The sequence below is a fragment of the Gymnoscopelus braueri genome, assembly GCF_963280865.1.
Source record: "Gymnoscopelus braueri genome assembly, chromosome: 19".
In the NCBI taxonomy this organism is placed as follows: domain Eukaryota; kingdom Metazoa; phylum Chordata; class Actinopteri; order Myctophiformes; family Myctophidae; genus Gymnoscopelus; species Gymnoscopelus braueri.
The window spans coordinates 20,538,810-20,555,922 of NC_137621.1; the positions used below are offsets into that span (position 1 = coordinate 20,538,810).

At 39.7% G+C, this 17,113-nt stretch overlaps 1 protein-coding gene across 1 annotated transcript; it reads left to right on the forward strand.

Moving 5' to 3' along the window:
- The first annotated feature begins 274 nt into the window (after positions 1 to 274).
- Positions 275 to 16,058, forward strand: hspa4l (heat shock protein 4 like). Its single transcript, XM_080413621.1, has 19 exons — positions 275 to 543; positions 2,682 to 2,739; positions 2,928 to 3,068; positions 4,633 to 4,755; positions 5,042 to 5,141; positions 5,415 to 5,548; positions 5,718 to 5,962; positions 6,089 to 6,165; positions 7,806 to 7,957; positions 8,660 to 8,766; positions 9,505 to 9,638; positions 9,905 to 10,101; positions 10,936 to 11,010; positions 11,447 to 11,590; positions 12,034 to 12,159; positions 12,494 to 12,601; positions 13,302 to 13,421; positions 14,545 to 14,706; positions 14,795 to 16,058. Exons 1-19 carry the CDS (start codon positions 437 to 439, stop codon positions 14,969 to 14,971), a joined length of 2,487 nt encoding a protein of 828 aa, XP_080269747.1. The 5' UTR covers positions 275 to 436; the 3' UTR covers positions 14,972 to 16,058.
- Positions 16,059 to 17,113: the final 1,055 nt, after the last annotated feature.

Sequence of the window (17,113 nt, forward strand, 5' to 3'; positions counted from 1 at the left end):
AAACGCAACCCGTAAACTACCAATATTGACAAGGAATTTACCAGAAAAACAAGCCCAAAGTCGCTTGTGATTAGCGGACATGGCAACACTAATCTAGCACCGTCCCCATCATCATGATGCCTTCTGCTAGGGGATTCTAGATTCTTCTCTGACAGACTGGTCGTCCCACCAATCAAACAAAGGCTTTGGTGCCAAGTAGCCAATCACAGACGACCAAGGGCGGGTTCAATAAGCATCCTTTAACCATTGCGCATGTTTGTTAGGGGCTGCCGGGTCCCGAATCCTCTGGACCTCATCATCATCGCGTAGTATACACTGGGATTAGATTGAATGGCTTCAAAGCGCTCGTCTTACATAATAACATAGAGTAATTCAGTTATAGCACGCAGTAAGGTAGCAGTAGTAAAGCACAGTATCATCAGCATATTGTGGCAGTATGTCCGTGGTAGGCATCGATGTGGGTTTCCAGAACTGTTACATCGCTGTGGCTCGGAGCGGTGGCATTGAAACCGTTGCCAACGAATACAGTGACAGATGCACGCCGTAAGTAGTACAATGTAAAGTGATTATTACACAATGATATTGTTGTCATTGACATCCTATTATAGCCGTGACTTTGTTACGCAATGTTTGCAACTGGAAAGGAACCGCACACTCATTGTGCCCTGATGTCACGGCATCAGCAAAGATAATAATAGATGCTGCTGTGTGTGCAGGATGGATTAATTATAGATTTATTCAACGCCATTCACACACACACACACACACACACCAGACGTGTGCATTTTTCTTAAACAATAAACGGTCCCTTGAGACAGTGGAGATCTATCTACACAGTCAAATATTCAGTTTTTATATAGTTACAAATGAATAAACGTAACACTGAGAATGTGTACAAGACAAGCAAAAGTAACCAGGGGCATGTATATAATATAATAAAGGCAATTTATGTCAGATGAGACAGAGATAATAAGACAATAAAAGAACATGCGTTCAGGAATGACATTTCTTGGTTGACTACTATTTGCATGAGACTGACAAGGTTAAATATTATTGTAGGCTACCACCATGACACGCACTATCGCAGTGATGCAGGGCAGGCCCCTAGCAGGTGTTGCCAGGTTTTGTGAGAGAAATAAGCAACCAGCCAGGTCTAGGAAAACAAGCCTAAAAGAAGCAACTTAGGCCACATGAGCACTCAGCACTCTAATGCTTTCGGCAATTTGGCAAGAAGCGATGCGACGCGCTGTGAGCTTGTAGATCTGCTATTTTCAAAAACTCTTGCAATAAAATATGGATTTTTTGGAATATCTTCAAACACTAAATTGCTCCATGGCACAAACATGTTCATACAAATATTTGAGAACCACTGGTTTAAATAAAAAAAAAATTGGAAGCAAGCTTGAATAAACAAACACTTTAGAAACAAGCCCAAAAAATTGCAACCCGCAACTACCGATTTGTACAAGCAACTTTACAGAAAAAGAAGCCCAAGGTCGCTTTTAATAAGCCGACATGGCAACACTGCTCCTAGCACGTGCGCGTGCCGCTGAGAGCGCATGTTTTGTACTGCGCAGTGCGTGTTGAAGTTGACTTTGTCTGTGACAGACACGTTAAAAAATAAAATACATTATTTATTTTTAAGACATGGATTATTGGATAATAATGTCGGTCAAAGAAAAAAAATATATTTTGATATGGTGACAGTGGGGGTTGTAATGGATCTATGAAAAGATAGTCCATTCTCTTTTAATGATCTATTATTAATATGCATTCTCTAAGCAGCCATAGATCCAGCCTTTAAACCTGCAGGGAAAGGCTACGTTATGTAGCCTTGGATCAAGACTGTCGTAGATTTATTTTATTTTATTTTATGTGTCACATACACAAATGTCTGAATCAAAGAAATCTATGACAGTCTTGATCCAAGGCTACTGTTTATCCTGTTCCTACAATTTCTGTTTGATTGTTACATCTTATGTTACAAACATTTTTTTTAAATATTATAAACAAGTATAAGAAACCAGGTGCATCCCTATTTTGGGCATGCATGTGACTTGCTGTGAGCTTGTAGGTTGGCTATTCTCGCACAACACCATCTTATAATGAAGTGTAAAAATGGCTTAAGTGGTTAAAACACCTGACAACAATGGTGAACACACTGCAATTCATTCTCAGCTGCATGCTTACTGACAATGGAGTTAAGGAAAGGGGATACAGTGGAGGCATGCAGGAACCTGGAGGCAGCAGGAGTTTTCATTCCCAAATTGAATGGAGATGTTTTGGAGGAGGATAGGTGTGGAACTAGAGACGCTGCCAACTGATGAAATGGATCCGTCAACACAAGTTTGCATTCTAGAAGGATTCCCCTTTGCCACTGTCAGCATTGCAACACAATGTTACCAGTGGTGTGCAAAATGACGCGTAAAATGAGTTTGAGAAGTGAAGTTGCAAGTGCGGATCAGTTTACTTTTGAAGGTGAACTGCTCTGTCACATATACTGACCTAGTTTATAGTTCTTCCTCAGACTCCCTTGTGAAATTAGCTAAATCTTGGCCAGTCTCACAGCCCACATCGTTTTAGCCTGGCACACCATCTGTGTCAATCCATCCCTGAGAGTTCAACTATACCGCAGCTGATATCAGCAGCACTAATACAATATTCATTTTTTTCCTCTGAAGGGCTTGTGTGTCTTTGGCCTCCAAAAATCGTATAATTGGAAATGCAGCTAAGGGTCAGGTAAGACAGCTACAACTATCCATATCATTTCTGTAATGAAAGGGAACATTCCCCATGGAGATCAATGCTGCTGTTGTGAATGAAAAACTTCTAAATCATTTTTGAATAACAAATGTCCAGTACTTTGTCCAATAACTATTGAGTTTATCAAGAGATGAGACAGTTGTTCTGGTTGTCACATGTTTCAGATTATAACAAACTTCAAAAACACAGTTCATGGCTTCAAAAAGTTCCACGGCAGAGCATTCGATGACCCCTTTGTCCAGGCGGAAAAACCCAAACTCCCATACAGTTTGCATAAGCTGGCCAGTGGCACCACTGGAATTAAGGTAAAAGCACTGTACAGTTTCCCAGTGTTTCTTTCCTGTTTCTCTTCCACTGCTGTCACTGTTGTCACTACAGCGTGGCTCCGTATTGTGATTTTCTTTTCTTTACTTTTTAGAACTTTAATTTTATACAAGTCAATGGAGGTGGATATGGCTTAAACCTTGCACAAATATGGAGATGATTGATGTCATAGTACTGACATGTGACATCATAGATGACTGATGTCATAGACTGACCAGATGACATAGGAGATCCACATGGAAGCCACGTCGTTATTAGATCCCCTCTCGTTTTAACTAGTGCACTACCCGTTGTCTAGAGCCGTGTGGAATTCCATATTTGGAGTTCCACACGGTTCTCAGCACCAAGACTCACGTCATGTTCCTGCTGTACAGGGGTGCAATCCTCACAGGACGGCCTTGCACGCCGTGCATGAACCTATTTGACCAGGAGCACACGCAGGCACACGCATAGATTTAAAACTACTTTAAATTCACACCTCAACAAAGTTTACAAAGGCTCCCGACTCACAGCAGGCACATTAACATAGGATTGAGCCTAGATGCATATCAATTGTCCATTGTGTGACCTGTGGTGTAGGTGTTAAGCGACGTGCACGTCACGTCATTAAAATACAGTGCAACCACGTTCCAATTCAGCATTGCAACACTGTGTACTACGATGTTAGGACGTCAGTCATCTTCATTTTGACAACACATCGCAGAGCAGTGACGTGTCGATCAGTGTGTTCAGGTTTCAGTACCCAGCATTGGGCACAATGCTGGGCACAACACTGGGCACAACGTCGGGGATGTCCATTGTCCATATTTGGGCATAATCTGTCTGATTGCCAGAGACAGATATAATTTAGACTTTATTTAGTAGATAGATTCATATTCATAGGCAGTGTTTTTGTTTTGTTTGTATTGTGCTTGTGACTTAAATAAAGGTAGGGCTACAGATAAGGGAGAACTTCATATATTGTTTATACTACGACATATCTAGACAATAATATCAGTTTATTTATTTTTATAATAATATGCAAATGAATTGAACAATCGTGACATCACGAGTGGAGGAAGTTTCTAGTTGTACATACTGTATTGACTGTACTTAGTAGAATATTGGCCTATAAATGTACATTGTAGTACATGTCTAGCATTCAAAACTAGCTCTATTTCTGATGCTTCTGGAACCAATTTCAACTGTTAAATATGAGATTAAATGTATATTGATTATATAATAATAACTTTATATATACTGTAAGTTTCCCTCAGTTATAGGGAGCTTGGACAGGTTTACCAGGGTGGATCTTCTTCCACTCCTAACTTCACAGCCTTGAGTATGGGAAATGCGGGGGCGGGTGGATTTAGCTGATATTATATAACATATTCATTATTTATGAGAATGCCAAATTATAACATCTGTATTGTTTTTCACATTATTTGAATTTCCAGTGTTTAAAATTATTTGTTTCCCTGTCTTTAAAAACAACCAGTCAGTAAGTATTTCTACTTGGATGACTGATCCAGCACTTGAGAAACGTAATTTATTCCTCATTTGCAGGTACGGTATTTGGATGAGGACAAAGTGTTCACTATTGAGCAGATAACAGGAATGCTGTTGACCAAGTTAAAAGAGACATCAGAGAGTGGACTGAAGAAACCAGTGGTGGACTGCGTCATATCTGTGAGTGACAGATACATTTCCATATATAGAGAACCATTAACCATTTAAGCCCTATATCATTTATTGTACAAGGAATATCGAAAATAGCAGACACGTGGCGCAATAATTTGAGCTTTTAGATCTTTTTGAAGAGATTTTTTGGAAATGTTTTGACAAAAAAAAGGTGAAAGTTTCCACTTATGCCCACAACAGGGATGCCAGGTTGAAAGTTTCATCATTTGATTTGTAACATACAGTACTGTACAGTACAGTGACTGGTATAATATGTTTGGTATATTTTTTACAGGTCCCAAGTTTTTACACAGATGCTGAAAGACGATCTGTGTTTGATGCATCTCAAATCGCTGGCCTGAACTGTTTACGTCTGATTAATGACACTACTGCAGGTCAGTGACTTTATTTAAAAAAATAAATGCTTATAGTGAAATTTCTGAAATGGCTGCATAGCAGCAGTTTAGAAGGACGAGCCTCTGCTTTTTGTTAGCTGCAGTAGAAATCTGCCAGTTCATGCCAAGTTGAAGTATTGTCATCGGTTATTACATACATACTGTTGGTGATTGTTGTACTGCAAGTTGAAACACTATAACACACAAAGTAACTTAACTCTGCATTGCTATAAACATTTGAGAATGCTAATTAATTTTTATTTGGATTGACAGTGGCTTTGGCATATGGGATCTACAAACAGGACCTTCCTACTCCAGAGGAGAAACCAAGAAACGTGGTTTTTGTGGACATAGGACATTCATCATACCAGGTCTCTGTAACTGCCTTCAACAAAGGCAAACTTAAGGTTGGTAGTTATTTCATGCACACATTTCCTGAAAATAGCAGATCAACAAGCTCATAAGCTTCAAGAGATTTGATGTGTTGTTGTGAGATCGTCTATTTTCAGTTTGAAACACCATCATACGACTAAGTATAAATCAGGCTTAAATCCCAATTGTAATCTGTACCCTCAGGTCCTTGCCACAGCGTTTGACCCTTACCTGGGTGGCCGTAATTTTGATGAGGCACTGGTGGATTACTTCTGTGAGGACTTTAAGGGCCGGTACAAGCTCAACGTGAAGGAGAACCCTAGGGCCATCCTGCGTCTGCACCAGGAGTGTGAGAAGCTGAAGAAGCTAATGAGTGCAAACTCTTCTGACCTGCCTCTGAACATAGAGTGCTTTATGAATGACATTGATGTTTCTGGCAGAATGAATAGGTAAAAAAAAAAGTAAAAAATTTTTTTTTCCCACCTTCATTTTATCTTGCATCTTTACTATGGGTAATCAGTACATACAGAATGTTACACAAATTTATATTTTTCTGTTCTTTGTTGTCATTTCAGGACCCAGTTTGAAGACTTGTGTGCTCAATATCTATTGAGGGTAGAGTTGCCATTGAAAGCTGTCCTTGATCAGTCAAGTATGTCACCAAGTTTGGTATATGTTAATCACAATGGGCACTCAAGTGGTGTAGGAGTAAAGTTCCTGTCCACCGCCGTAAATTAGATGTTGGAATCCTCCGCAGTGCATTCGGCTTGGCTGGCTATTCCAACAAACACAATTGGCTGTGTTTGCGGGAGGGCAGTGGGTGGGTGAGGGCGTTCTTTGTCACTGACTGCACTACAGACTCCTACAGGTTGGTTCAAGGGCGTGTTGAACTGTGAGGACTAGGGTGTTACTCTACACTCGCTATGTCCTCCCTGTGACTGTGGCAGATATGAAAGGAAGCAGCAGGTGATTTCATGAGTATCAGAGTATCATGAGGTTTCAGTTTTTTTGATTGATTGAATACTTTAAATGTAAACAGCACGAGGTACAGTCAGACATTTAGGCTAAAAGGATAACACAAACAAGTCCTGGGGACAACAATACATATCATCAACAAATACAAAACACTGTATGTACAAAGGAGAAAAAGGAAAAATGTCAGCAGTGAATGTTACCTCCTTTCTATGGGAAGATTGCGTTTACCTCCCCTTGTGGTCTCCTGATAGATGGATTTTCAGGCCTGTTTTGAAAGAAGCCAGTGATCCACATTTTATAGTACCATCCCTATTAAACCAGTCCGAAGACCAACCAGTAGGGGTCAGCAGTAACAAGATTACACAAGTGTTTTGGGGAAATAATGGAATTGTCATAGCAACTAAATTGGGAGAAAGGGGGGGGGATTGCTTTTTTTTTTTAAAGAAGAAAAAAAGATAATAATAATAACTAGAAAGTACTGTTCCTGAAGAAACAGTGTGGGATCACTAAGAATGTTTATAGTATTAAGTATTGATGATAGTTTTATAAGTGTTATAGGTATTAAAGTATGTTATAGTGTTAAAGGTTTGCAAGTATTAGTAGTGTTAAAAGTTTTAAAAGAGTTAAAGTATTAATAGTGTTAAAAGTGTTTAACTATTTAAAGGTGTTAAAGTAGTAAAGGTTTTAAAGGTGTTAAAGGTTTTAAAGGTGTTAAAGGTGTTACAGGTGTTAAAGGTGTTAAAGGTTTTAAAGGTTTAAAGGTGTTAAAGGTTTTAAAGGCGTTAAAGATGTTAAAGGTGTTAAAGATGTTAAAGGTTCCAAAGGTTTAAAGGTGTTAAAGGTTTTAAAGGTTTAACGTTCTAAAGGTGTTAATGGTTTTAAAGGAAGTATTAGTTGTGTTAAAAGTGTTGATAGTGTTGAGTAGTGTTAAACATGGGTGCGTTGCTGGGGGTCTAATAGGCAGTTGCTAGGGTATAATAGGCGGTTGCTAGGGTCTAATGCGATGTTGCTAGGGTCTAATAAGAAGTTGCTAGGCTCCACTGTAGCTAAATGGCATTTCCCTATCAAAATGAAAGGGTTAAGTTAAATATCTCTAAAAGCACTAATTATTTAAAGTAGGCCGAAAGTTGTAGAGTTGGAACGGAGTTTCTAGCTAAAAGTATGAAGGACTAGTTGGGGGCCAAAAAACAGGGTCGGAATAATGAATAGTGAGGATAACATTAGTGTGATCGCCTAACGATCCCACAATAATTATTATATATAGCCAACATTAACAATACAACAGTGACTGAGTTTTTTGTTTATGTTTTATGACAGAACTTAGCCGGGATGAGGTCTATGCAGTCGAGGTGGTGGGTGGAGCCACCAGGATCCCAGCCATCAAAGAGAGGATCTCCAAGTTCTTTGGCAAGGACGTCAGCACCACCCTCAATGCTGACGAGGCTGTCGCAAGGGGATGTGCACTTCAGGTATTGTACTGTATAATATGGAGACTATTTAACCTGAAATCTATCGTGCTGTAAGGAGGACATGTGAAAATCTGACATAACACTTCCCCAATGTGTTCTTTGTGCTGAGAGCCTCTCTCTCTCTCTCTCTTGGGTGCTGGGAAATATCAGCCAGCCTCATGTGGAAATAAGCGAAGCCTGGCAGATTTTGCAGCACCTTTGAGACAGAGAGCAAGAGAGACATAAAACTTTGGGAGGTGTTTTGTCAAATTTTTAGCCTGACACTGAATTTCTATTTCACTTCACTTCTTTATTCTTGATTTATATAGTGTGAAAACACTCCCATTGCAGCTGTTTTCCGAGAGAGAGTACTCAGAGATGAGTGATTATTATTTGGTGTAACACTGAACTCAGAGCAACATAGCAACTCAATAACAACATCGATTCTTTCCGTCATCGCATTCAAAGGACGCCCATTGGCCCGCTTAGAATTGAAAAAACACGCTGGATGACAGCAACACAAGATCCACAAGATCACAACATAGAAGAATAGTTTTATTTGCGTGTGTCTAGAGATTCAGGGCATGGAGGCAGACAATACAATTGTCATAAGTCCTCATCACAATAGAATCACAGAATTCAGGTTGAAATCAGCGATGTTGCCTTTAAAGTCAGCACTGCTTTTATTTATTTTTGTGTGTGTGTGTGTGTGTGTGTGTGTAGTGTGCAATCTTGTCTCCTGCATTTAAAGTGCGTGAATTCTCCATCACGGATGTGGTTCCGTTTCCCATCACTCTGCGCTGGAAATCACCCACAGAGGATGGAATCGGGTATGGGCATCTTTCTATCCCTCTGAATCAATTGCATCAAACCATAAATCCACAACAATAGTGACTGAAGCACGACATTGCACAAACTTAAAGATAGGGGGAGACTGGGGTCAAAAGTAACACTATTTACATTTTTCTTCATAATTCACAGACTACTTGAAATATACTAGTCATCTTTTGTTATAAGAAACATATGTGCCCTAATTAATAATACCATTGATAATCTTTCACTAGTAAGGACAATTCTAAAACATTACTTTTAATGCAATAAGTTGGAGTGTTACAATTGCCCCTGTGACGGGGGGAATTGTAACAGTGGTTGGGGGCAATTGTAGCACTGCAAAAATAAGTAATTATATCTCAAATAAAAGCACCTTACTAAGTAATATTTATTTTTTATAATTTAATATTGTTACATAAGATTTTTTATATAAATAATTACAATTATTTAAATTGTAATTTTTCGATTGCGTTTTTTCAAATGTAGGCCTACCCTACGTCTATTTTTATTTTATTTTTTACTTTGAAATTTTGTAAAATATGTTAATTCACTAACATAAAAGTATGTTTGAGCATGTGCAGAAGAAGTCTCATGCAAGCTAGAGGGTAGCTTGTTTCTGATTAGAATGATTGATTGTGTTACATTTGCCCCCTGTTACATTTGACCCCAGTCTCCCCCTACCTGTCCGTTGTGTCTCCACAAGCTGTTGATTCTATTTTCTTGTGTCCCTGTCACAGAGAGTGTGAGGTGTTCAGCAAGAACCACGCAGCTCCCTTTTCCAAAGTTATCACCTTCCACAAGAAGGAAACCTTTGACCTTGAGGCCTTCTACAGCAACCCTCAAGAGCTTCCATACCCAGACCAAAGGATAGGTACTGTACTGCTGCTACAGCACTTCTGTATAATTCACTTAGACTTTGTTCAGCTCTGCTTCCACAGGGTTTATATACAGCCTCTCTGTATCTGTATCTAGGAAAACAACATTTGTGTGTGTTTATGCAAGTGTGACTGTGTGTACAGTCTCAGGTGGGACTGTTAGTCTGCCCCCCCCCCCCCATAAAGTGCTGTTTCACATTTAACAGCTGTTTGATTTAACTTTTCAATAAATCACTCGCACTTCCTTCCCTCTTTCTCCTAGGCTGCTTCTCTGTTCAGAATGTTGTCCCCCAGCCAGATGGAGACAGTTCTAAAGTGAAAGTCAAAGTGCGTGTTAATGTGCACGGCATCTTCAGTGTGTCTAGTGCTGCGCTGATTGAGAAGCAAAAAGGTGAAGGAGAGGATGTTCAGATGGACATGGAGCCCATGGTGCAGAATGACGGCAGGCCAGAGGACCAGGTCAGCACACCTCTCAGTGCTTTTCAAAAGAGCTATAGTGGACACACAACCACTCTTTCTTACCCTTACCCCCGTACACCCTGCCTGCTCTTGAAACACACCCCAACCCCACGGCATATGTATTTTCTTAATCCATAGGCACCAGACCTTATCAGTTGGAATCGCAATTCCAATTTCAGCAAAAAAAATGTGCTCCTTGGAGCACAGGTTAGTTAGTTAGTTTATTTCATTTAGACACTTCAGCTCAGAATTTGAAAACCTACAGCTGTACAACCTGCAATGACAGCTAAGCATGTAGAATGAACAGAGAGCAGAAGCTGCTTAAATGACCCGCCAGAGTTGCACTGAGGGCGTGAGCAGGGTTGCATTGCTCATGGGACGGCCTTGCACGCCGTGCAGGAACCTATTGGACCAGGAAAACGCGCAGGCACACGCATAGATTTAAAACAACTTAAAATTCACACCTCAACAAAGTTTACAAATGACATGTATGAGTTGGCTTGTAGCGAATGTGAATGACAAGAGTTGAACATACTGACTTAAAGGAGAACGACTGTGTTAGCTTGTTAGCGAATGGGGGGGGGGGGGGGGGGTCCGGGGAGTGTGAATGAAGTATATAAACATTCTGCCTTTCGTGTCTACATGAACTATCGTTACACTGAATTTATTTCGGTCCAAGTGTCAACGATGCTACAAGTCTTACATATCAGAACAAACTAAACAGAATCTCAAATAAAGCTGGTTTGAAATATAACTAAGATTATTGAGAAGATAAATCAGTTACAGTATATGTGTACTGGGAAAGTCACTAGGTGTATCATACATGTATTTCAGAACAAAATGCAGGTGGACCCGGAGGGTCAAAGCCAGCTGGACCAGCAGAATGAAGATGCCAGTTCCAGCAGTAAGGTCAGTTGACTGAAGTTGGTAAATCAACTGTACCATTCTGGTTAAGTGCATCAGAATCAGCGTTATTGTCACATCACAGGCTAACAGGTGTAAAGAAGTTGGTGAATTATGTTTTTTGTGCAAGCTCCATCATTTGTAGTTTTCAGGAAAAATGGGGGAACACAGAGAGGGAGAGCACATAAGGAGAAAACATAGGAAAGTTCAAAGACAAATCGAATATGTACATTTATACATACAAATATAACAGGTATGTACATGGTTAGACATAAGTTGCAGGTTAAAAAACATAGCAACAGGTAAAGTACATGAATGAGGTACAGCACTGTAAGGGTATAGACGTAGAAGTCGTATGTGCTAGTGACATAGTCCATATGAGGTAAAAAACAACAACCATAGAATTCAATAGGGGGTGAATTGTTTCTGTTTACCAATACAGGAAGGGACCCCAGGGGAGAAGCAGGATGCAACGGCAGGGGGAAGCAAGCCCAAAGTCAAGGTGAAGAGCATCGATCTGCCCATCTTAGCCAACACCATCAGACAACTGGATAGAGGTGTCCTTAATGACTTCATAGAGTATGAGGTGAGTCCCTCTTGTGGTCCAAAGAAATGCAGAGTCATGCTGTTATTAGAATGCTTATCGCTAGGGAAACCGAAATAATAATGTCTTTATTCAGATATGTGTAGGCAAGTCCAACCTCTGTCTGTTTGAATGTTTGACATTGTTCACTCTTCAACGCTATACAACGCATTGTAAAATGATACTGCTCATCTCTACAAGTGGGAATGATGGTAGAGCAGAGGTTAGTGAGTCCAGATGAATGTCAGAAAATGAATCTCATTTGTCATGAATGCCATACCATACGTTCAGTTACTCAGTGCTATAGCAGCACCTACCTCCAAGTGTAAGAATGCTAATGTCCATATGTAAATTTCACAGAAGATTGTTTTGGATTTGAGTGTTTGAGGACAAAATATAATTTGGCTAGTCGATTGATGAAATGTGTGTTTTTTTTTTTTTTTCAGGGTCAGATGATTGTTCAGGACAAACTGGAGAAAGAGAGGAATGATGCTAAAAATGCTGTGGAGGAGTACGTATATGACCTACGGGACAAACTCTGTGGCATCTATGAAAAGTACATCACAGAGGAGGTAATAACATTGTTTTTATTTCATTCAAATTCCTCTGTACAGTACTAACAATAAAAGAATGATTCACATTTGGGATGCTCGGGTGTGGAGCAGGGGTAAAGTTCCTGCGACCAGACTTCCCAGTTTCTCCGGGATTGTACTAGTTTCAAGCAAGCTCAGTCCTGACAAATATCTGTAAAACCCTCAAATGTCTTTGTTTTCAACATTCACAACCAAATTGTCCCGGCTTTCACACGATTAAAATAAGGCTATTCATAATAATATACAACGAACAAACACAATTGGCCATTTGAGGTGCTGTTACTGTTATCTGTTATCTGGACCTCATTAATAGGACAGTAGCCGACTGACACTGATGCTGGAGGACACAGAGAACTGGTTGTATGAAGAGGGAGAAGATCAACCCAAACAGGTCTACGAAGAAAAACTGGAAGCACTTAAGGTTTGTCTTTGTTTACTATAGAAGAATTTCTATTTTTAGTTTCAGTTGTTTTCAGCTGACTGAAGTAAAGTGATACATATGTGCTTTCAAAAACTACTGGAAAAGCACAAACACTTCTTTACTGTCAACACTGGCTTAGTGCTGAGGTTCTGTTTCAAAAGCTTCTTTTATGGTCTCAAATGCAACATTGCACTAGAACATGAGCTTCAGAAGAGAGATTAAGGAACTGATTATGAAATGTAATGGATGAAAACAATTTAGCCTTTGTTTCCCCCCTAAGATTTATTTTTGGGCTTTTATGCCTTTATCGATAGTAGACTGACAGACTGGGGAGAGAGATGGGGAGTGACATGCAGCAAAGGCCGCCGGGCTCGGGACTCGAACCCGCGACGCGCTAATAGCAATTCTGATTATTATTTGAGTGGTGAAGCAAAACTATTGTAATGAGGTTGTCTATCTATGTGAATGTACAGCATGTCTCTCTGTTTGCAATGACTCAATAAATTGTATCACACAGGCACATGAATATATTATATATATAAGTCTTTAACTCAATATCTGATATATGGTGCAATTTGGTGGTTAAAGGTCAGGTTTGGTGATGAGCCATGCAGCTCAACTGTGCACACTTTTGTTCCCCTGTTGCTATTCTTCCCTATATTGAATATCCCTCAGTAAAACCTCTGCTATCATTTTGCAGAGGTTTGGTCAGCCTATTCAGGACCGACACAGGGAGCAGGAGGACAGGCCGAGGGCCTTTGAAGAACTCGGCAAGAAGCTGCAACTTTTTATGAAGGCTGTGGAATCCTATAAACAGAAGGTGAACACAGAAAATATTGGAGCATGCGCATCTGTACTTCATTCCTCTTTCATCTTTCATCTATAGATTGGGGGGGGGGGGGGGGCGTTTTAATAGGGATGCCAGGTTGAAAGCAATCTGGGAACCCATCGCCAAATAAAAAGGAAAAACAGCGCCCTCTGCTTTTTTACTCTTTCACTTGGCTTTGGGCCGAGCTGAATGGAGCACCCGTGCTCAAGGAAACCGGGGTTTTGGTCTGCCCTCAGCGCCTCCGGTGGTGCGCTTATGTTTTCATTCCCACTAACAATATTTCTACACGGAACACTAACACCACTTCTCCCAGAGAACATGGATCGTTTTGGTTATAAGCCCACTTAAGCAAGTTAAAATGTGAATATCTTTCCGTGGTTTTGTCTGCTCCAAGGACGCTATTGTTAAATGAGTTTCGGTTTGTTTTCAGTGGGAACGAGAGCACAGACAGTAAATCCCGCCCACTACATTTGATTGGGTAAAGCGCGGCCTGCTTCCTGATCTGAAGGCACGGCCACTTGTAAGCTACCGCGCACACGTTCTAAACGGGTCTCTCGACAGATTCAGTAGCGTAGCTCTGAATCTGTTCTTGAGAGAGAGAGGTTGAAAGTGGTTCACACTTACACTAGACCTGTGGCTGATTCTAAAAACGCCTTCTAAATCCTCGCCTAGGTTTTCTGAAAAACATTTATGCAACTAACAACTAATGTGACAATGTGACTTGAAAGGACAGGTATAACAATGTATAGGTGTAACAGGTCTAAAAAGGTTGAAACTGTGTAGCACAGCTTTACTGTCAACGGCACCAAGGCTGCAATGGGACCGCACAAATTAAACTGTGACTGTTGTACATTTTTGATGCTGAGTGCACAAACTTTTTACACAACACCAAACACTTTTTGTTTGGTGTTGTGCAGCCTTCTGTGGCCTGTAAACACAAAATGTTTCAGGTCACACAATTTACTTTCCTAGCTGGCTAAGCAATGATGTTTGTATCCTTTGTGTTTTTGAAATGTGATAAATGTAAAACCATAAATGTGAAGTGATAATTAATATATTATTAAGGGATAATATATCTATGTTAGAGAATTGATCTTTCTGAACTCCCTCCTAGGATGAGCGATACTTGCATCTGAATGCAGAGGAGATGAGCATTGTGGAGAAGTGTATAAATGACTGCATGAGTTGGATGAACAGCATGATGAATGCTCAGAATAAGCTGACCATCGCTCAGGATCCCATCGTCAAAGTGGCAGAGATCATCTCCAAGATACAAGTATGTGAAGGAATGCCAATTTAACATGTAGCTTGTTCTTTCTTTCATTAAGAAATGTGTAATCTACTGTACACTTTATGCTTATCAGGAGTTGGACGAGGTATGCAATCCTGTGATCAACAGGCCAAAGCCCAAAGTAGAGGAGGTGCCTGAAGAAAAGGATATAAATAGCGGGGATCATAACGGCCCGACGGCCCGGCAAGGAGCCGAGGGGAAGGGAGATGCTAAGACGAAGCCTGCTTCAGGAGAGATGGAAGTGGACTGAATTCTACTTTGTCTGACAACCAAACTCTGCCACCATCACTCCATCGCTGAACATTTAAGCCTTATCTATACTCTGTAGTACGAGTGTGTCACTTGCCAAAAAGAACGTGACATGTTGCTAGCTTGTAGATCTGTTCTTTTAGGCAAGCAACACCCTTGCACAATGGAGTATAAATTAAGCTTTAGACTGTAGAAACGTGAATACCTGGGACCATTAATCCATGTTTACCAGCCAGTCAGCAGGGTGTTATGCGAATTTGTTTTCATCCTCCTGTTGGACTTTTCCTTTTGAATTCATTTTTATTTTATTTCTATTCCACTTACCGTCGTGTGTGAAAATAGTGTGAATCTCTAGAAGGTTTGACTTATCCAATAAATGGCAGAATGATCATGCAATAGACCAAACACTTGTTCTGAAGTAAAACTGTTTTCTCTTTAACATTTAGGTACAGCTTTTGTGTTTGCATCTCCAAAACCTAAGTGTCCATTCTCAGCTGTGAATTCTATCACTCAGCCTTCTAAAGCGACATAACAACAAAGTGCTGTCTACTCTAAGCAATCGCTATGGCTGATTGATTTTGATTGGCTGATTATTAGTATGTATGCATTAATGCATATTATATATATTTGTATTTAATGACTTTGGAATGGTGTCCATGTCTAGAAACTGTAAATAATATTTTATTAATTTAAAGCAGCCAGTGCATATACTGTAGTATGTATATTTAGAGAACACATTCCTAGTGTTGAAATGCTTCATGCACCACATCTCAAGTAATTATACAGATTGGCTGCCTATTTCCTTTACCTGTTTTCATGCATCTTCCATAAATCATGGGATTTAAAGATGGCAAATAATGAATATATTTGTCCGTAAGACAAATTTTAAAGTCTGAAATGTTATGATGTTCAGCTGCTGACAGTGAAAATAAACATGAAATAACATAAGAAATATGATTACTCTTAAAGACTCTCACCCACAAATAAATTGAAAAAATACTAATAATAATAATATGAAACGGTCCAAAAATAAATTCAACATAAAATGGGGACAGAGTGGGTGGGGCATATCATTAGGTTTTGTGAGTTTTTTTCCCATAAAAAATGTATTTTTTATGGGATGGAGATTTTTTTCTTCTTCTGTATGTACTGTATGGGTTACTGTCTTAAACATTGGGAAATTTGGAGGTAATACAAGAATTAAAGGTACTGTAAGTGAACAGTCATACTGATCTAAACAGTAATCTCTCTCTCTCTCTCTCTCTCTCTCTCTCTCTCTCTCCTTCTCTCTGTAATTGGAAAGCATAATAATGGAAAGTATGAATATTGTAAAAAGTGGACCATATATTATAAGAAGTAAGGGGCATCATATGGTTTCAGAAAGAGAATGTTTTAAAGAATGCACTAAGACATATCAAGGACAACAGCATTATTTAAGATCAAGATTAATATTAGAATCAGATAAATATTAGCATTAGTTATTTCTTTTTTAAACACTTTGTTTTTTTAATGTTTTGTTCATAAATCTTTGTTTAGTAGATATATTCTAGGCTAGATCTTTAGTTTACACTGCAGATCAGTGGGTGGCGGTAGTGTGTGTAGCATGCTGTTTGTCCAAAAGAGTCGGGGGCGTGGCACTAGTGTTGTCAGATTTTGTGAAAGAAATAAGCAACCTGGTCTAGGAAAACAAGCCCAAAAGAAGTGAATAGGCCACATGAGCGCTTTAAACCTACGACGCGTTCTGAGCTTGTCAATCTGCTATTTGAATATTTGGAAGATTTTTGAAACATTCTAACAAGACAAATCTGACACGGGGCTCTCCCTTGCATTTTCAGATGGGGTTTAGGGCCTAAACCGTTTAGGCCCTAAACCCCATCTGAAAATGTTTTGTGCCAGGGACAAATACATATGAATTTGGGGGTCCATGCATGAAAGTATTTGAGAACCACTGGTTAAAATAACAATTAAAAACTTTTGGAAAGAAGCCCAAATAAGCAACTACACTTTAGAAACAAGCCCAAAAAACGCAACCCGCAACTACCAATATTTACAAGCAACTTTACAGAAAAAGAAGCCCAAAGTCGCTTATAATAAGCGGACATGGCAACGCCGCGTGCCACTTCAGAGTTGTTGTGATATGACG